This window comes from Podarcis bocagei (assembly GCF_964188305.1).
Source record: "Podarcis bocagei genome assembly, chromosome: 2".
In the NCBI taxonomy this organism is placed as follows: domain Eukaryota; kingdom Metazoa; phylum Chordata; class Lepidosauria; order Squamata; family Lacertidae; genus Podarcis; species Podarcis bocagei.
In genome coordinates, this window is record NC_138126.1 from 6,596,910 (window position 1) to 6,618,320 (window position 21,411).

At 42.4% G+C, this 21,411-nt stretch overlaps 1 protein-coding gene across 1 annotated transcript; it reads right to left on the reverse strand.

Annotated features, from left to right (window-relative positions):
• Positions 1–2,260: 2,260 nt before the first annotated feature.
• LOC308579737 (vomeronasal type-2 receptor 26-like) lies at positions 2,261–10,576 on the reverse strand (the record flags this gene model as incomplete). Its single annotated transcript, XM_081180670.1, has 6 exons — positions 2,261–3,171; positions 3,990–4,116; positions 4,714–4,941; positions 6,802–7,608; positions 7,912–8,203; positions 10,347–10,576. The coding sequence occupies 6 exons, from the start codon at positions 10,574–10,576 to the stop codon at positions 2,261–2,263; spliced, it is 2,595 nt and encodes an 864-aa protein (XP_081036796.1).
• Between the last annotated feature and the right edge of the window lie 10,835 nt (positions 10,577–21,411).

Below are 21,411 nucleotides of genomic sequence, written 5' to 3' on the forward strand. Positions count from 1 at the left end.
ATTTTGCCGAATTATAAATTTTTGTTGGGGGTTCCCATGCTTCGAGTTCAGTAGGGTCTAGTCATCTCATATTTCTGCTGCTTTTAGTGTTCACCAGTCCCATCTTTCAATCTTCTTGTTTTTATCCTTTTTCTTCTTAATAACCTCTGAGTTGTTTCCACAGGCAAGTTAAAGTAAGCAATAATATGTTTCTGTGTGCACTTTGTAAGGCTCTCCCTTTTTTTTAAAGCTGGTAAATCTTTTGTTTGCAATAAATCACACGCTGATCCAAAAGTCCTCCTCGAGCGGCAGACACCATCTTTCTCAGTTCCAATGAAATAAAATCTAGGCGTTTGCTCATTAATTTTCCCAGACAAGTTGCTCCATAAATTAGCCTTTCCAGAGAAGATTTGCCAAGTCAAACTTAGAATACAAACATGATAACAGAGTAATGGCTCGCCTCCCCCTATGAACATTAATCTCGCAACATAGTCTGTCTCATAATGGCGGATCCCGATTAAAAACTGCGTCACAAGAGAGCCTTTTATTTTCATTCCAGATATTTCAAAAAACAAAAGGTTTAGTTGATATTTTTATTTCCACACAGTTTATTTTCCAATCTCACTTGCTATAGGTCGTATTGACGGTTCTTCGGGGGGTGGGTGGGTTGTTAGATAATATCGTAATAAGAAAAGAAAAAGTCTTTCCATTCCATTTCAACATACCGGCATACCGGTTATTCTTTGATGTTATCTTCTTTCCAGTCCAATCCATCACTTTTAACTTCTCAGTAGCAGGCTTAATTAGCAGCTAACGTACCCTTTTCTTCGCTCGAAGCATGTGCAATAACTTATATCAATTTTTTTATCTTAAGAAATGCAACCAGGGTCGCTCTCAGAGACAGCGTCTGAGAGATCTGAGCTCGCTCGAGGGCTTTCTGTCCAGTGCCCTCACCCCCTCCTTCTTTCGAACTTGGGGATGATTTATGGGCAACTGCGGATGAGGCTGCATCTTCCCTTACACCGGGAAGAAAAATGGGAGGCTGATTTACTCCTATCTCAGCCCCTTAAGTATCTTGTGTGAGCTGGAGAGATGGTATTGTCGGCCATCTTCCAAGGCGCCCCTAGCGGAGCCCCAACATTACAAATACAGTGGTGCCTCGCAAGACGAAAATAATCCATTCCGCGAGTCTCTTCGTCTAGCGGTTTTTTCGGCTTGCGAAGCAACCCTATTAGCGGCTTAGCGGATTAGCGCTATTAGCGGTTTAGCAGTTTAGCGGCTATTAAAGGCTTAGCGGCTTAGCGGCTAAAAGGCTATTAGCGGCTTAGAAAAAGGGGGAAGAAAGCGAAAAAATTTGCAAGACTCGCAAGACATTTTAGTATTGCGAAGCAAGCCCGTAGGGAAATTCGTCTTGCGAAGCGCATCAAAAAACGGAAAACCCTTTCGTTTAGCGGGTTTTTCGTCTTGTGAGGCATTCGTCTTGTGGGGCACCACTGTACATTTTCATCATTCTTATTTATGGGAAAGGAAGCGAAAAAACTTTTTGAAAAATACATTGAATTTTGCATAGCTCGCTGTTGTCATCTGCTGTCACATTTGTAAATTGAACTTCAAAACACATTTAAAATGTTTTATTTGCAGCTATTTAGCTGAGTCTTTAGGGAATCACATGACATATTTAATTTTTGTGGTTAGGTGCTCCTTTGTATTCAGATCAGGCCTCAGTACAATAATGTAGCACGGATTGGCGTAACAAGGTACAAGAATTTGCTGAAATGGCGCAGTTGACAAATAGCCTGAGAGGCAACTCAAAACAAAAATTTATGCAAAACTGGGATAGATATAAGATATATGTTCAAAAATACAGTAAAGGGTCACTATCTATGCTAGCGTTCAATTGACGTTGGAGACGTTGAGAAATAAGACCAATATTGGAATGTATTAGATAAAATAGGAATGTATTAGATAAAATGTAAAGAAATATACAATAAAAGAGTACAATCATTTGTAAAAAAAAAGAATATACAACAGGATAGACAGGAAGTCCAATGTGTTGGTACATATATGATTTTGGAAAAAAATGTTGTTTTTCCTTCTTCTTCTAGTATATAAACTTTTAGTATATAAACTTTGTATACATGTTGCAAATTATAGTACAATAGTATAATAATTGTGATGTAATATGATTATGTTTACCGATGAAACATAAGAACTTTAATAAATAAATAAAATTCAAAAATAAATAAATAAAATGTTTTATTTGCAGCTGTGTAGCTGAGAATCATATGGCATCTTTAATTTGAGTTGTTAGGTGCTCCTTTGTATTCAGATCAGGCCTTAGTACAATAATGTAGCACTTAGGGAGAAAGATACAACCGAGAAGCCCAGCACTGTATGCTAAAGTAGAGAAGACCTGCACGGCTACCATGTATTTCCCCTTGCTGCTCAGGTAGGTGGGCACAAAGGACACCCAAACACTGCAGAAGACCAGCATGCTGAAGGTGATCAGCTTGGCCTCATTGAAGGCCCCAGGCAGCTTCCTGGCTAAGAAAGCCACCACGAAGCAGATGGCAGCCAGGAAGCCCATGTAGCCAAGGGCACCATAAAACATAGCAACAGACCCTTCATTACATTGCACAATGATCTGTCCAGCCTGGGAGTGCATGTCAGACTCTGGGAATGGAGAAGAGATCCCTAGCCAGATGGTGCAGATAACCACTTGGACACTGGAACAGGAAATGACAATGGAGTTCATCAGACTTTTCCCCAGCCATCTCCTGACTCTGTTTCCTGGCTTAGTAGCAAGAAAGGCCAGCACCACAGCGATGGTTTTTGCCAACACAGAAGAAACTGCAGTGGAGAAGATGATGCTGAAAGCTGTTTGCCGGAGAAGGCAAGTCGCTTTCTTTGGCTCCCCAATGAACAGCAAGGAAGACAAAAAGGAAAGCAGAAGAGAAATGAGGAGGATGTAAGAGAGGTCCCTGTTGTTGGCTTTGACTATGGGTGTTTCCTTGTATTTAATGAAGATTCCTAAGGCAAAGCCTGTTGTTAAAGACAGGAATAGGGAAAGGAAAGCTAAAACGATTCCCAAGTAGTCTTCATAAGCCAGGAAGGTGATAATCTTGTGGATACATTGATCTCGGTCTTTATTTGGATGTTGATCTTCTGGACATTTGATGCAATGATCTGCATCTAAGGAGAAGGAGAAAAGAGTGTCCAAACATCATCCATATGAATTACCATCTGTATTCTATAATACCAGGAAGAATAATTCTGATGCAAGGGTGATCAGGGAAGGAGGCATTGTAGGGAGGGAGAGGCAAAAGTTTGTTTATTTCCTTTTTCAATGTTTACCATAGCATCCTGACTTTCCTTCAAGGAGAGAGAGGGTTTCCTTGCTTTTTATCACCCAAACAACCTTGGGATATAGGAATAGCTTAGAAACTCTCACCTCCATAGACATGTGTCTGGTGTCGACATTGTACAGCTTTCACCACATACCAAAGACATGCCTCTTTACCTTGAGCTTTTACCGTTCATATTTTGTCTTCTGGGGCCCATATCATTTGGGGTTTCCCCCCCTTTTACACTTCTGACCTATTTGCAGTTATTTACTTTTATATAAGTAATATTTATCCAACATCTTCAGCAACATTTCAGTTAGCTGCATTAGAGAAAATTTGTTAGAAGGATAATTGCTCACTATTAAGTTTGTACATATGTCTTTAAATAGGTAGCACAAACATTTTTGTATTTCTTGTATTTCTTCCATGTAATAATTTTAATATGATTTATTTTATTTTGTATTGTGCTTTCACTAAGTGAACATTTACTATTGTATTTTTAATATATATATTTTTAAAAAACCTCATTTTTTACTCACTGAGTGCACCGTTTAATATCCCAAATAAATGCATTGTGGGCAGTGCATCCAAAGTTCTCCACTTCGCTCTCCACTTTTTGGCCAGAGATTCCTATTCCTATTCTCCTTCTAACTTGGAGTCACCCACCTTCACAAGTAGAGATTGTCCCTTCTGCACATGGAGCACAAGAATAGCAGCAAATCGGCTTTCCTTCTTGAACCACTTTGGTGTATCCAGGTAGACAGATTTTGGTACACCTGGAGAAAGGCACAGTCTAGCCATAAAGAGAAAAAGGAACATCAAGGGGGAATTGTTAGGAGTTTTGGGGTCTATAGAGGTTATTCATAGAGTTAGAAACAAACCATCTGGATCTCTGGTTCCACTGGCTCTGAATCCTTTGTTCACAAGAGCGCTTCTGTTGCAGATCAACATGGCAGGGAAATCTCTTTGGTGTGTTTCCTTCAACATTCATATCCCAGATAAGTATATTTAAGGCAAAAGATACAGGAACAATCTCTGAACAGCATCAACAACAAAACAAAAGCAATTAAACAGGCAATAAAACATACCAGCTACTGAAGATGCTAGCTTAAAAAAAATGATTCTAGATTCAGGTAGGTAGCTGTGTTGGTCTGACGCACTCGAAATAAATAAATAAAATCAAAAAAATGTCCAGTAGCACCTTAGAGACAAACTAAGTTTGTTCTGGGTATAAGCTGAAGTGTGCATGCACACAAAAGCTTATACCCAGAGCAAACTTAATTGGTCTCTAAGGTGCTACTGGATAATTTTTTAATTTTATTATTTTTTTAAAAATGCTTCCTGATTTGTTTTTGTTTTTTGCCCAATCATGGAATCAAGTGTCCCTTACCTGGTTAAACCGTTTTGGCCACACAATGGCTTCTGGGCTAATGGTGAAGTTGATATCAGCAGATGCCTTTCTCTGTATATTCCCTATTTTCACTCTGACACGAGACTTATTGGGAAACATCACCCAGTTCTCAATATCAAACTCAGCTGGCAGCTTCCCATTTTCATCCAAATGCAGTCCATCGATGGAGCCATTTGAAAACTGGATTTCTCTTAAGAAAGGGTGAAGCTGCAGTGACAGGGAAACATCAGATATCCTGCCTGTATTCTGTATGGTGTTTTATACTATATTCAGTTCTTTTGTGTCATTTTTAAAAACTGTTTTGTTTTGTTTTACTGTATTGTAAGCTGGCCTGGCAGCTTTTGAGAAATGGCAGTATATAAATGCTGAGATAAAAATGAAAAGAGAGCCCATCTCAACCAAGTGTAGAATCCTATGGCCAGGAGACCTTGTGGCTGTGCAGTCTGCTTTCTAGGTGCTGCTAACTGTTGATGGGCATCTTCAAGACTCAGCAGGGACAGAGGAAGAGGTGAGAAGGGTCCAACTCCAGCTGAGAAGGCTGGATCTCTCCAAGGAGGAACCACCAGAAAGTGTGGGGGTCTTCTGACAAAACATTGACCTCTGCCAGAAGCCTCACAAAATTGGATTTGCTTCAGTAACGGACAGACATTTTGTCTCACTACTCAATTTGATTCCAGTTGGTTTTGGGGGTTTTCCCAGTTGCTTTTGGGGGATGTCATAAAGTTGGAATGCTGCATTTAAGAGACAGTCAATGTTAGGGACAGTATGTACACAAATTGTATAAGGGTAGAATGCACAGGGATGTATGGGGTGTTAGGGAAGGTATTTTGTCCACCTTTGATCCTCAGCTCTCCCTCGTGGCTCCTAGAAGCTGTCACCATGTGACAGAAGCCACACTCTGAGACATGGCTTTGACTAAACCAGGTGAGGGGGGCTGATGGGTCTCAAGCTCTTGGTGAGTTAGGGACTTCCTCTGCATACAAAAAACCAGGCTCTGGAGGATTGAGCAGGTGAGACCAAGAGGGGGTCCTATGGTCAAGAAGGTGGTTACTGCCTGTGCTATAGAGGGAAATGAAAGCTGGATGGGGTTTTTGCAAGCTGAGAAACTAGCCAGGGCCGTCTTAAGTATATCTGGCGCCGTGGTGCAAAGATCCCTCTGGCGCCCCCATCACCCCATATCCCAGAGTTGCTGACCTTTTTACGGCGCTGCCAGTAGCTTTGTGGGGCTGGGGGGAAGGGGGCAGCGGCTGGAGGGGGCTCCTCCGGCGGGGAAGAGATGGAGGCTTTGGGCGCGGCGCTGCTTCAGCGAGACAGGTGAGGGGAGCAAGGTGATGCCGGGAGGCCCAAAGAACCTCCACCTCTTCCTTGACGCCCTGGTGCCCCACACCACTTTCCTCTATGGGCAAGACGCCCCTGAAGCCAGCCCTTCTAGGAGAAGGGAAGCTTGGATGCAGCCTTGCAGCCATGCACATTGGTGAGAAATGTTTCAGGAGTAAACCCCGAGGAACAACCCATAACTGCTGCCCTGTAAGGCATCTTCAGGAGAAGGAAAGGCTAAGGAGTAAACCCTACACAAATCTGGAGTCCCAAAGCAGGTTAGGGGGCATCTTGTGTTCCTCCTTCCGCCAACTCCTGCATCCATCCTAGTGCCCAACATATTGTTTTCCTTTCCTTTGGACCATACCAATGAGGCTGAGGGGGGTTTTCTTGTGCTCTAGGCGTCCTAGGACCTCCCAACACACTGTCCAGGCTTGCATAATAGAAGTCAACCAGGAACTCCTACTGATAAAGGGTGTAAGTAAGCAGAAACAATGCTTTCCATTCATTTGGCTTTTGTTTTCTATGTATGTTGAGATGGGGAACTTGTGCAGGTGGAATTTATTATTGTAGTTATTAGTAGTATTTCATTATTTCATTTCATTTCATTTCATTGTACCTTGCCCATCAGACTGGGTTGCCACAACTTCCAATATACAAAAACACAACAGAACATCACACATTTTGTAAAAAAACAAAAACCTGGCTGAGACAATGAAGTTCGGTGTGAAAAAATGGGGAAAGAATTACCTGCCATGGCTGCAGCCTTTGATGTTCCAACCTGTCTCTTCCACCTCCCATCACCATCCACTTTGATTTAGATGAATAGGCAGCATTTAAGGCATGTGCAACAACTTGGACATTGAAGTAAGTGTTGTAGCTATCTTGAGACAGGGCTGTCTCCATCTCTTCTTTAGGCAGTATCTCCAGTTTCTCCTCCTCTGTGCATCTTGTCTCACCTTTTGCAGCCAACACATGCTTTGAATATGAACAATGAAATGCTGTGTTCCAAAATTGTTGTATAGCAGATGAGTATGGACTATTGTAGCCACAGCTGATCCTTCTTTGAGCCTTCATTACAAAGGATAATGAACCATGGATGTACTGGAACAGAACAGGAGGAGAGGACATATAGGTATTGGTGTCCTGAAAAGCTGCCGCAATCCAGATTTTTGCCCCAATTTCTTTCCCAAATGTCCCTTGTAGTGTCATGATTGGAATCCATCCCATTCGATTTATTTCGTGGTAAACAATGACACTGACTTGTGTCCAGGTAATGAATGGTTCAATTAGACCAAGCATTTGATGACCATTCTTTTCTGGAAATCTTTTTGATAATGCAATGCAAATTCCTTTCTTGATCATTAAAGACCTCAAGGCACTTGTGAACCTTTCTCCATTGTCATTGTCTGGAGCAATGAGGCCAACCCACGTCCATCCAAAACGCAGGAGCAACTCAACAATCCCATGGTACTGAGTTTCTTCTTTGGGGACGATCCGGTAGACAAAAGGGAAATGAACTTCTTCAAGTGCCTGAGCAATAAAGCCATAACTGATCTAGTGGGGAATGGAAGAGTTGGGTGTTTTACTTTGCTTTCAGAAGAAAAGACCAGATACTAACCTGGAATGATCAATATCTAACAAAATGTGTGCTGGCTGAAGCTGAGAGTTTTATTCTGAAGCATTGGGAGTGTGTGAGGTGGTGGGGGCTTGGTTTTATTAAATCAATCAATCAATCAATCAATCAATCAAGCTTTGAAGAAAAACCCATGGAGCCACGGCTCAGGATTTTCTTGCTCCTGTTATATTGCTGAACTTCTCCACTATCCCTCCATTCCAGCACCCCACCCCTGCAAATACCTGAGGGATTTTGTAGATGCCTGACAAGACTGAAATCTCTTTCGAGATGACAGAATTTGCTCCTTCAAGAACAGCCAGGAGTTTGCTTTGTTTTCCACAGTGATAGTTGGGAATATTGCCTTCCCGGCCAGCAAGCAGGTCTAGCATGGCCTCAGATGTCCTCCGGGCATCAAAATAGTTCTCATAGAGGTTGTAGCCCAGGGTGATGTTGGGTAAGAGCCTAGGATCCTGGTTGATCTCTTGAATGGTGAACAAGAAGGACAAGGCATACCAGTAGGAAACAGGGGTGAACCTGCAATTCAATAATAATCATTAATCATCAAACTGCTGTTCAGCATTTAATAAAACTAAACACTATTTGAACCCCAAATAATGGTCTGTATGCTTGTGTGAGACATATCCTTGTTGCAAATGTGAAAACCCATTTGCTGCTTAAGAATAAAAATGGGCAAATTCACACTTCATTGCAGAATAGAAGCACACAGCCTTCAAATAACTAAACACAACACACACACACACCCAAAGGCTGTGATTGCTGCAGTAGTCTTGGCCTGCTTCAAAGGGAGTAGGGAAATACCCCTTTCCAGAAACAGAGAACTCTTGTCTGTGGAATAGGGGATATAAGGCTGCAATCCCCACCCTGCTTATCTACTGCATCCTTAGCATTTTCTTTTCAGCAGGCATGGATTGCGCTGTCAACAAAAGTCACTTTTAGCCCCACCAGTGATGGGCAGGGCAGCTCTTTTCTGAAGCAAGCCGTCAAGATGCACTTCTTGTTCCCGTTCTCTGAGACTGTCTTGGGTCCATGAGATTACGGGGCAGACACAGCAGTGAGGAAGGATCCTTAGGAATATGGGTCCATGCCCAGAGCCAAATTGAGCCCCAAGATGCATTGCACTTGACTGCATACATTACTTTGTATCGGGGATTGGGGGGGTTGTGTCATTCCAATGGGGGGGGGGTTCTTTTAGATTTGATAATGCTTTAAGAGCACATTTCTAGTAGCTGTGTAACCAGCAGATTCCTGCAGCAGAACTTCAACAATCATTACTCTTTACCATTCCCGGCCATTTCTGGGTTGACAATGAAGAAAATTCCTTTCCCATACAGTTCTATTTACATGGTTTTTTTTATTGCCTCAGGTGATAATTCCTGCATTGCAGGGGATTGGACCAGATGACGCTTGGGGTCCCTTCTAACTCTACAATCCGATGTTTCTATGATTCTAAGAAGACAACTATTAACAGTATATGCATACAGTTAGAAGCTACTGGCGTATCATGAGCTACACACTATAAACTAACTAAGTAAAGTAGATTAAAACTTGTCTCAGTCTGTATCAGAGTCTGCAATCAATGAGGTTGTTGTAGTCAAACTGGCAGCTTGACTCAGTCTGAAGGCTGAAAGGCTAATGGATGCAGAAGACTATAAATTAGCCAACACACACACACACACAGAGAGAGAGAGAGAGAGAGAGAGAGAGAGAGAGAGAGAGAGAGAGAGAGAGTTTTCTCCTTCAGCGAGAAAAAACTGGGGGGGGACGGACCCTTTCATAACGAGTCATGACAGATGTCTATAGCCTTGACCTGTTTTCAGGAGGTCCACCTCAGCTGGCCTTCTAACCCTGAACAGAAATCAGAGGATAGGCAAGAGACAGGCCCAAGCACGATTAATGCAATTAACACCCATATTTAAATGACACTAACACGACTAACATTGCTTTCAGCTATAAAGCAGAGACCCACAGAAGGAGAGTTGCCTTGTCATTCATTTTTTTATCCCTGAGGAAACTGCTCTCTTCTCAATCTCATTATACTTTGACACCAATTATGCCAACATCTTCCAGGAGTAAGCTCCAGAAGGCGGAAGGGGAAAAGAATGACAAAGAATCTAATTTTCACCTAAATATCAGGAGGAAATATTTGTAACTGTCACCCAAGTTCTTACACCTACCAACGCTGTCTGGGTACCTGAGGGAACTTGATCTATTTTGTTTCCACCTATATTCCTATTAAACTTGGGGGTACATTTGCCAAAAATGGTCACCTTTGATTTTGCGTAATTAATTCTGAGTTGCTCTGATTGGCAAAATTCGTATCGTTTGTTCAAGTTTGTTACAATACTATTAATATAGAGGTTGAATAGGGGTGATTCTAGCAGACAACCTTGTCTGACTCCTTTATTAGTCCTGATTTGCTTCGTCAGACCTCCTTCTGTACTGATCCTTACCCTTATGAACGTATTACTGTGTAACTCTTGCACATGTTACTTTTATATTCAGCACTTTTCCTGAAGACAGAAGGGAAACTTCGCAGTATAATTTTTGGAAGGCCACAGGCTCTTCAGCCCTGAAATAGGGGCTATTTCCCTAGTAAATAGGAAGCAATGGTGTGGAGACGCAGAAACATGAGATCCACCAGCAAATACTTACTTACCCCTCAAGTCTGGTTAGCGGGGTGTCGGAAAAGACATATGGAAGTTGCCTATGATAATTTCTTGGGGATATGATTCCGCTGATGAGGAAGTCTCCAGGCCGGTAATAATTGTGTGCTTTATTTTCATCCTTGATCAGATTCAAGGGGCATTTTGCCTTTGGGTTCTCACAGACTCGAAAGGGCATCAGCAGAAGAAGCAGCAGCAGCAGAAGTAGCAGCAGGACTCTCATTTTGGCTCTGCCTCCTAGACCTCCCTTGTGAGTGGCTCCTCTCTCCTCTAGAGCTAGCCAATCAGCAAAAGAGAAAAGGAGTTCTTACACCACCCAATCTGCTGTGGTTTCACCAATGCGCTTCTCAATCAGAACCATTAAAGTACATGCATATCTATCTTGACTCAATCACACTCTTATTCTGGGCACTAATCTTCCCACTCCCACCGGTTCAGTGCAATAAATAACCTTGTGCTACCTTGCTCCTGATGTTTGTGCAATCCCTAGAAATATCTCTTGAGCTTTGGCAAGAATAAGGATAAATTACCATGATTTTGATAATTATAAAGGTGGAAGTTCACTTCTGCAACATCTTGGAGTAGTTGTGTGACTCAAGGGGCTGGGGCAGAGCTGGGAGGTGGGGGGAAACATGTTTGTGAGAAATCAGAGGTGTAGCTCCCAAGTTTAACAAGAGTCAATTGGAGTGGGGTGACTTTGGGCTGACTTTAGTGTGGGAATGTTCAGGGTGGAAGAAGAGGACATACTGTTTATTAATATCCTTCCTAACTTGTACTGACAAGTTCCTTTACTTATCAGAGTTTACATTCCCATTCTCAGGCATAGCAAAAATCTGGTTGCAGGCTCGTTAGAACCTCTTACTATTATGCAATTCAATCTCCTTCAGATTGAATTGTATGTTACTGGTAAGATCTCTTTTCAAATCCTTCCCAAAAAAATAAAGACACCACGGATGTCAGGGAACTGCTTCAGCTCAGAGGCGAGAGGTGGAAGGGCAGTTGGGTTACAGGGAGCCTCCAAAGATCGTGAGAAGCTGCACTTCCTCCGCAGAGGGAAGCCACGACTCCAGTGGGGAAGGGGTGCAGGGCTCGGAAGATGCAAGGGAGAGCCAGAGCATGAACAAAGCGGGGGGGGGGCAGGTCCCTCTCTGCCCACGCCCTCTCTGCACAGTCGGTTTACATTCAGAGACGGGAGGTGTAGGATGGGGGTCAAGAGGCTACTCTGCTGGGGAAAGTTTAAGGACCGCCCACTCCCAGATTCTGCTAGTGAGTGAGCAGACATGGAATTGAGTCGATCTGCATTGTGAACGTTTTGGACAGACAATAAAGCCTTGAAAAGACCACGGGGAGTCTTGCCTGTTTGCTCTCGAGCAACCACGCCAGCACACATAACAACAGTCTTATTCGTAAGCAATAAAAAGAAAGTTTATTTTATTTTTATTTTTTTAATAAATATTTTATTCAATTTTCAAACATAGAATAAGAGATCACATAGTAAACACACAGAGTCCCTTCACCAAAGAAATAACCAACAGAAAAAGACAAATACAATTACATCAATGAACGATATAAAAGAGAAAAAAAGAAAAAACGAAAACAAATCACAACTATTCATAACATTCCTTATATAACTAACTGGACTTCCTCACATCTCCCTTACCCTGCATTCTCTGTAATAAAAATACCAGCAAATTATTACCTTGTTTCATTTCTTATTTTATGCTTCTCAAATATTATATTTCTAAACTTAAAGTAATTTTTGTCAATTAATTGTAACTTAGATTAAACATATTATTGCTTTAAGTTTCGACCTTTTCTTACATATCACTTAATTTTCTATATCTCACAGTCGAGTTACTGGAACCATACTTTTCTAGATCGTGCAATTTCTTAGCATTCATACAGTTTGTACTGTTTTTGTAGATAGTCCTTGAACTTTTTCCAATCCTCTTCCATTGTCTCTTCTCCCAAGTCTCGGATTCTGCCAGTCATTTCAGCCAGTTCCATATAGTCCATCAATTGCGTCTGCCACTCTTCCAGCGTGGGCAAATCTTGCGTCTTCCAATATTTTGCAATGAGTATTCTTGCTGTTGTAGTCGCATACATAAAAAAAGTTCTGTCCTTCTTTAACACTTTCTGGCCGACAATGCCCAAGAGGAAGGCTTCTGGTTTCTTAGTAAAGGTATATTTAAATACCTTTTTTAGCTCATTGTAGATCATTTCCCAGAAAGCCTTCACCTTTGGACAAGTCCACCAGAGGTGAAAGAATGTCCCTTCAGCCTCCTTACATTTCCAACATTTATTATCAGACAGGTGATATATTTTTGCAAGCTTGACTGGGGTCATGTACCACCTATATATCATTTTCATAATATTTTCCTTCAAGGCATTACATGCCGTGAATTTCATTCCGGTGGTCCATAACTTTTCCCAGTCTTCAAACATGATGTGGTAGCCAATATCCTGAGCCCATTTTATCATGGCTGATTTAACTGTCTCATCCTGAGTGTTCCATTTAAGCAGCAAGTTATACATTCTTGAAAGTACCTTAGTCTTTGGTTCTAACAATTCTGTTTCTAATTTCTATTTTTCCTCCTGGAATCCTTTCTTTTTGTCCAAATTAAAAACCTCTTTAATTTGAGCGTAATGTAACCAGTCTCGCACCTTATTCTTTAGTTTCTCCAAGCTTTGCAACCTCCAATTGTCTCCTGTTTTTTCTATTATTTCCCAATATTTCAGCCAACCAGCCTCCATATTGAGTCTTTTCCGGGCCTTAGCCTCCATTGGTGATAACCATCTTGGGGTCTTATTTTCTAATAAGTCTTTGTACTTTGTCCAGACAATAAATATTGCTTTCCTGACAACATGGTTTTTAAACACTTTATGAACCTTTACCTTGTCGTACCACAAATATGCATGCCATCCAAAGGCATTATTGAACCCTTCCAGATCTAGGACATCAGTGTTCTGTAAAAGTAACCAATCCTTCATCCAACAGAAAGCTGCAGCTTCATAATATAATCTTAAGTCCGGCAGGGCAAATCCCCCTCTTTCCTTTGCATCAGTTAGAATTTTAAATTTTATTCTGGGCTTTTTGCCCTGCCAGACAAATTTAGAGATATCTTTCTGCCACTTTCCAAAACATTCCACTCTGTCCACAATCTGTAGGGTTTGGAACAAGAACAACATCTTCGGCAATACATTCATCTTTATAGATGCAATTCGACCCAACAAGGAAAGTTTCAATCTTGACCAAATTTCTAAATCCTTTTTAATCTCTGACCAACACTTTTCATAGTTGTCTTTGAATAAATTCAGATTTTTCGCAGTCAGGTTAACCCCTAGGTATTTCACTTTTTTAACCACATTTAAGTCTGTCTCTTTCTGAAACCTTTCTGATTCCAAAGGTGTCAAATTTTTCTCCAAAACCTTAGTTTTTTGCTTGTTCAATTTAAATCCCGCCACCCGACCAAACTCATAAATCAATTCTAAAACTCTTTTCGTACTAGATTCCGGCTCCTGTAATGTTAAAACCAAATCATCTGCAAAAGCTTTAAGTTTATACTGTTTCGCTCCAACCTGTATTCCTTCCACCAACCGGTCCTTCCTAATCATATTCAAAAGCACCTCCAGGACTGAAATAAATAACAAAGGGGATATAGGGCAACCTTGTCGTGTTCCTTTTTCAATTTTAAACTCTTCTGTCACCACATTGTTAACTATCAATTTAGCTTTTTGTTCTGAATAGATTGCCTCTATCCCATTTTCGAACCCCTGTCCCACTCCCATCCCTTCAAGATTTTTCTTCATAAACTTCCAAGATATGTTGTCAAAGGCCTTCTCCGCATCTATAAAAATTAACACTGCTTTAGTATTAATATTTGTTTGCAAAAGCTCCAAAATGTCAATAATGTTCCTAGTATTGTCAGATAAATGTCTACCTGGGAGAAAGCCTGCCTGATCCTTATGAATTACTTCATTCAACACTTTTTTAAGTCTACCTGCCAAAATATCTGCAAAAATTTTGTAATCCACATTTAGGAGTGAGATGGGACGGTAGTTCTTGAGTTGAGTCTTTTCAGTTTCCAGTTTAGGTATCAATGTGATGAATGCTTCTTTCCACGATTCCGGTGCCTTCTTCCCCTCCATGATCTGATTACAAACCTCCATTAATGGTTGTATCAAAAATTCTTTCAATATCTTGTAGTACTTGGAGGTAAGTCCGTCAGGCCCTGGAGATTTGCCTAGTTGCATGTTCTGAATGGCACCTTCTATTTCTTGTTGTGTTATTTTATAATTCAGGGTTGCTCTCTTTTCCTGGGATAATTTAGGTAATCCATTAATTTTTAAAAATCGGTCTATCTCAGTCTCTTTTTGCGGCCCTTGCGTGTAAAGTTGTTTAAAGTATCTCTGGAAGCATTTTCTAATTTCCTCGGGGTTCTGGATGTTTCTCCCTTCAATCTCTAAGTTTGTAACTGTATTTAATTTTTGTCTCTTTTTCAACTGCCATGCTAGCAGTTTCCCACATTTGTTTGCTGATTCAAATGATCTTTGTTTCATTAATTTAATTTTCCACTCAACTTCTTGGTTTATCAATTTAGCATATTGTGCTTGGTGAAATTTAATTTCTCTCAGGATCTCCTGTTGTCAGGGAACTGACATCAGAGCAGAGGGGAGAGGCGGTGCTTCCCGATTCTGTGGAAGAAGGAACGAGTAAGGGTAGAGAGAGAAGGTCATCTGGGGAAGAATGTTCCGGTGACACCAGGAAGAAGGAAGAGGGAGGAAGCACCTCGGAGGAGAGGCTCCGAGATGCTGGCACTGAAGGTAGTGAAGAGAGTGGAGGGGCACCTCTGGGCACGCCCACTCTGCGCAGAAGGGTTACGCGCAGAGAGGCGAGGCGAAGGGTGTCAGTCAAGGAGCTTTTAAGTTGGAGGAAATTTAGGAAACACCCACTCACGGATTCGTCCAGCGACTGAGCAGCAGCAGCACCCAGGCTGCTCAGTCAGGGAAAGACACCACCAACTTCTAAGCAGTTTGGAACAGCTGGAGGTTTACACACAAGCAACCCCATTTCCCGTGACACCTGTGATTTTGGTTTTGATCTTAATTTTTTCTCACCATCTCTTATCTTCTCCAAGATTTTATCCTTTCTCTCATTCCAAAGTTTTTTCTTTATCGTATTCTGTTGTATCAGAAACCCCCTCATAACAGCTTTACTCGCGTCCCAGATTACTCTTTTTTCCACAGTAGTATTCAAATTTATTTCAAAATAATCTTTTAAAGTCTTTTGGGCCTTCTTCACAATCTCCTGATCTCTTAACAAGGTGTCATTCATTTTCCATCTGAAGGAGCCGATTGGAGTTAGTCTCATTTCCACTTTCATAGCGTTATGGTCGGAGCAGGTTTTGGGGCAGATTTCCACTTTTCTAGTCTTAGGTGCCAGTCCTCTAGTTATCCATATTTGGTCGATTCTTGTCCATGTCAGATGGGCTTCAGAAAAGAATGTTCCTTCTTTTCCTAGGGGGTTCTTTGTCCTCCAAATATCAACCAAGTCCATGTTGTCAGTTAGTTCAAAGAAAGTTTTAGGTAGTCTGCTGTCTTTTGTTAAATTCTGATTTTGTGACTTATCCATGTTTGTGGAGACCACCCCATTCATATCTCCCATCATAATGATGTTACTATAGTCCAGATAGTCCAGCATAGTCTCATGCAGTTTCTTGTAAAATTCTGATTTCCCCTCATTCGGTGCATATATTCCTAATATCAAAAACTTTTCTCCTTGAGTCTGAATCTCAATTGCCAAAATTCTTCCTTGCTCATCTTTAAATAAAAACTTTGGTGACAGGCTCTCCTTTGCATAGATTACCACTCCTCTTTTTTTAACTCTGTCCGATGAAATGAATTCTTGGCCTAATCTTTTGTTAATTAACACCTTTCTGTGGAGCCTAGTCACATGGGTTTCCTGCAAGCAAATAATGTCCAATTGTTCTTTCTTCAATATGTGAAATATTCTTTTCCTTTTTTCCGGGGAGTTTCCTCCATTTATATTCCAACTAAGAAGCTGCAGAGACATCCTGGATCAGTCTGTTAGTCTTGTGGTGGCGTCTCCTTCTTTTGGTCTTCTGGACCCAAGGGTGTAGGTATAGGCTGTGGTGGTGGCCAAGACCCAGGTCCTGCAATCCCTTTCTGAAGGTCCTCTCCGTGGTCGTTCACAAACTTTTGTTGATCTTCTGCTGTTTTAATTTTGACTTTCTTTCCTTTGAAGTTGAAGGATAGTCCTTGAGGAAATTCCCACCTAAAGGGAATTGAGTTGCCTTTCAGTAACCTTGTTAAATCTGTATATATAGATCTAAGGTCCAAAAGTTGCTTCGGTATATGTTTGTAAATTTCTGCTCTGATGCCTTGAATAACAAGTGATTTTTCAAAGTGAAGGCTTAGTATTTTGTCTCTCTCTTGCTTGGATCTCAAAATGATCAAACAATCTCTGGATCTGTCTTTCCTCAGCACTCTTCCCAATCTAAAAGCACTTACAATTTTAAAGTCCTTGTCTTCTTCAATAGCCCAGAACTTTGAAAATTCTGATGTCAGATAGCCAGTCAAGTCCCCCTGTTCAAGTTCTGGAATGGCTCTCAATCTAAGGTTATTTCCCCTATTTCTCAGTTCAATCATAGACAGGTAGGCCTGCTGTTCACTTATCTGTTTGTGCAAAGGTTTTACCTCCACCTGTATTGCTTCTGCCTTTCGGTTGGCTTCCGCGGCTTTTTGATTGGCTTCCTCAGCCAATTTGTGGTTTTCTGCAGTTACTTCCTGAAGATTCCCAATTGTTTGTGTATGTTGAGCAACTTGTTCAGTCAATTTACTAATACTGGCTGTAGCTTGGTCAATTTTAGCTGAGTGCTCGTCTGCTTTTTTATTTAAGCTTTCCAATTGTCCCAAAATTTGTTCTAAAACTGCTGCAATTCTTCCTGTGGCCATATCCTCTAATGATGTCTGCTCAGTTTCTCCTTCCTGTATCTCTAAAACAGCTGGGACAGATGATCTGCGTGGCTGAGAGGTCAAAGTTGTTTGTACCAGTTGTTTAGCTTTCGCTTTAGCCAATCTTGTTTTCCCCGTACCACTCATTCCAATCCTGCCTACGGGCCAAGGTCAGGCTGTGTAAAGTCCCATGGGAAAGACAATTCCAGAGAGTAAACAACAAGGCAGCAGAGAATTAAAACAAAAGGCAAGTCCCGGATAGTTGTAAATCCAAAGTCCTCTAGGGGGAGTGTAGTGATGCCTCAGAAGAAAGAATAAAGTTGTTCCGCCATTAAAATCCCAGCAGCTTAAAACGCATTGAAAGGATCCTTCAGCTCCCTTTTGACGTGCAGAACTTTCCCAAAGTTGAAACAAAGTCTCTAGAGAGGTGCGAGAAACAGTTTCCCCATTTATATCCAAACTATAGCGCTCCAATGTAACGCTTTCAGTAGTTAAACAGTCTCAGCAATTTGACAGTTCTTTTTTAACTTGGCAGCCTGTGACTTTGGGCTTCTCCGTCTTTACTAAATCCACAAAGAAGGGGGAAAGTCCAGTCCAAAACGAACGAAAGTAGAACGGAATTGTCTCTCTTAGTCTCTTAAAGGCAAATTCAATTGTTACACAAAAATCCAAACTTCCAGAACAACTTTAAAACGATTCCAGCTTGTCACAGTCTTTACTTTAATTCTTTAAGCACAGCCGGGAGACGGACTTCCTGGTTACGTCTCCCGCTTTCACCAAATTTAATAACTTTAGTCCCAAAATTCTTAAATTCCCTTACTCACGGGTTTGTAGTTTTAAATCCAATGTTCCAGGAAAAAAGGTCGGCGCTCATCGGCAGCAGCTGCGCGGCTTCACTTCCGCAGAAAGAGCGATCGACTCACAGTACCGCGCCAGCCCTTCCACGTTCCGGAGCCCCTTACGGGGTTCCTTCTTCGTTTCGGGGGCGCTTCTGGTACCCGCCGAGTCCCACGGCCACAGGCTCACTCTACCTGTGGTTTTCCGATGTGGGTCTCCGCTTCGCCGTAGTGGACGACCCGTTTCTGCGGAGCTCCCCTTCACAGCGCAAAGGGGACCGCCATTACCATTTTGCGCCGCCTCCGGAAGTCCATAAAAAAGAAAGTTTACTCACGATCAGGCAGAGCACAGTGTGCTTCCTGAAGGCAGGGTTGAAGCTTAATGTTACAAGCCTATACAAACAGGTTTACCCCATATGTGGGTTGACCTAGTGACTGCAGTTAGCAGTCCGGGAAGTTTGCAGGACAAAAGGAAGATCAAAAAGAGAGTGGCAGCATTCCTTGGCCTTTTACCAGGTCTGGAAAGGTCATGCCCACCCACTAGTCACATACAAGGAAGAATGCTCCAGGTGAGGAGGAACAGGAAGTTTTGACTGGCTGGACCAATCATTCCCTTGCATGTCCACTCTAGCAAAACAAGGAATGTTGTATTTGACTGCTCCCAGTAGATTTCTTTATTTTATCCTGGGAAGTTTTGATATTTTTATGTGAAGTTCTGTCCTGCATTGAAGTGTCCACTCCATTCCTGACTTCCACGAGGGACCAATTTTCACATGCAAAATCCGTCCACCTTTCCATAAGTCCCTTATAAAATATTGGTTTGTCTTCCTTGGGGGCATATACGCCTACAACCAAACTTTGTAGAATATCCATTTGGGGCAGAACTGGGAATGTGTATATAAAGAACAACTCCATTTACCCCCTTCAGTCCTGCAAAGATAAATTCCTCACCTAATCTATTTTAATCAAATATCTGATACCCTTTTTCCTAAAATGTGTTTCTTGTAAACAAATTTGATCCAATTTCAGTGTTTTCCCCCCAATAACGAAATATCTCTTTTCTCTTTTGAGGAGCATTTGCATCATTTATATTCCATGTTGAGTATTGGTAATCCATAGTTGAGCAGATTATTTTGTCACACCTGTACCTGCACCCCCCATTTTTGATTGGCTAGTGAAATCTGTTCATCCAGTAATGGAGGTGTAATTGAGGAGGTCAGCTATGGGAGAGAAGTTGGGGAAAATCCTTCTCAGCTTGAGATCTCAGGTACCTCCTGTTGGTCAGAGCAGACAATATTGATTCTTGAGGGTTCCATGTTCTGACTTGAGAAAGCAGGGCTGTGGAACCACTGGCCAAGGTGGTCCTCTGTATCTGCTCCTCTGTAGGCCACAAACCCCTCCCTAGCCATGCCCCTTACTGGTCCTGCTTTGTGACATTCTTGTGTGTTTTTGCATGACTGAAGTGCTGCCTTGAACTCTTATATTGCTCCTTGCTTGTCTGGATAGAGGATAGAGAGGGGTGTGCATATGTATGTAGGAACTAGGCAGCAGCAGAAAAGGGCAAATGTGGGGGTGTATTCATTGTGCTTTCCACTTTTACCTCTAGCAATACCTGCCATTGGCAGATCCCCCCCCAATAAGGTTGCCCAGAAGGGACTGTGGCCTGGTTTCATGAGCTCAAAGTAGCTACTTCATGTTGTGTGTGTCTGTGTGTTCACTTACATCCTAAAGGAATATCTTGGTCCTGGCGCTTATGAAGGTACTTGGTTAGTTAAAGACCAAGCTGACCTTTCACCCACACTGACCCATGTCAAAACCAGGGAGCAACTTCTGTGAATTCTCATAAACATGTTTTCCTTCACCTCTGCACCTGCGCCTCAAGCCACATAGAAAATCAATGGTGTTGCCAAGGTGACGTTTCTTCTCATATAATTATCCTTACTCTAAGCAAAGCTCTAGGGACTGAGCCAAAGATTGCCTGTGAGACAAATCAGCCCAATATCAGAATCAAAGGCAAGGTAAGATAATTCATTGTAATAATAATAATAATAATAATAATAATAATAATAATAATAATAATTTATTATTTATACCCCACCCATCTGGCTGGGCCTCCCCAGCCACTCTGGGCGGCTTCCATAAAAACCCAAAATACAATAAAATATCACACGTTAAAAACTTCCCTGAACAGGGCTGCCTTAAGATGTCTCCTGAATGTCAGGTAGTTGTTTATCGCTTTGACATCTGCTGGAAGGGCGTTCCACAGGGCGGGCGCCACTACCGAGAAGGCCCTCTGCCTGGTTCCCTGTAGCTTTGCTTCTCGCAATGAGGGAACCGCCAGAAGGCCCTTGGCGCTGGACCTCAGCGTCCGGGCAGAATGATGGGGGTGGAGACGCTCCTTCAGGTATACTGGACCAAGGCCGTTTAGGGCTTTAAAGGTCAGCACCAACACTTTGAATTGTGCTCGGAAACGTACTGGGAGCCAATGCAGGTCTTTCAAGACCGGTGTTATATGGTCTCGGCGGCCGCTCCCAGTCACCAGTCTAGCTGCCGCATTCTGGATTAGTTGTAGTTTCCGAGTCACCTTCAAAGGTAGCCCCACGTAGAGTGCATTGCAGTAGTCCAAGCGGGAGATAACCAGAGCATGCACCACTCTGGCGAGACAGTCCGCAGGCAGATAGGGTCTCAGCCTACGTACCAGATGGAGCTGGTAAACAGCTGCCCTGGACACAGATTTGACCTGTGCCTCCATGGACAGCTGTGAGTCCAAAATGACTCCCAGGCTGCGCACCTGGTCCTTCAGGGGCACAGTTACCCCATTCAGGACCAGGGAATCCTCCACACCTGCCCGCCTCCTGTCCCCCAAAAACAGTACTTCTGTCTTGTCAGGATTCAACCTCAATCTGTTAGCCGCCATCCATCCTCCAACCACCTCCAGACACTCACACAGGACCGTCACCGCCTTCACTGGTTCTGATTTAAAAGAGAGGTAGAGCTGGGTATCATCCGCATACTGATGAACACCCAGCCCAAACCTCCTGATGATCTCTCCCAGCGGCCGCATGTAGATGTTGAAAAGCATGGGGGAGAGGACAGAACCCTGAGGCACCCCACAAGTGAGAGCCCAGGGGTCTGAACACTCATCCCCCACCACCACTTTCTGAACACGGCCCAGGAGGAAGGAGCGGAACCACTGTATGACAGTGCCCCCAGCCCCCAGCCCCTCAAGATGGTCCAGAAGGATGCT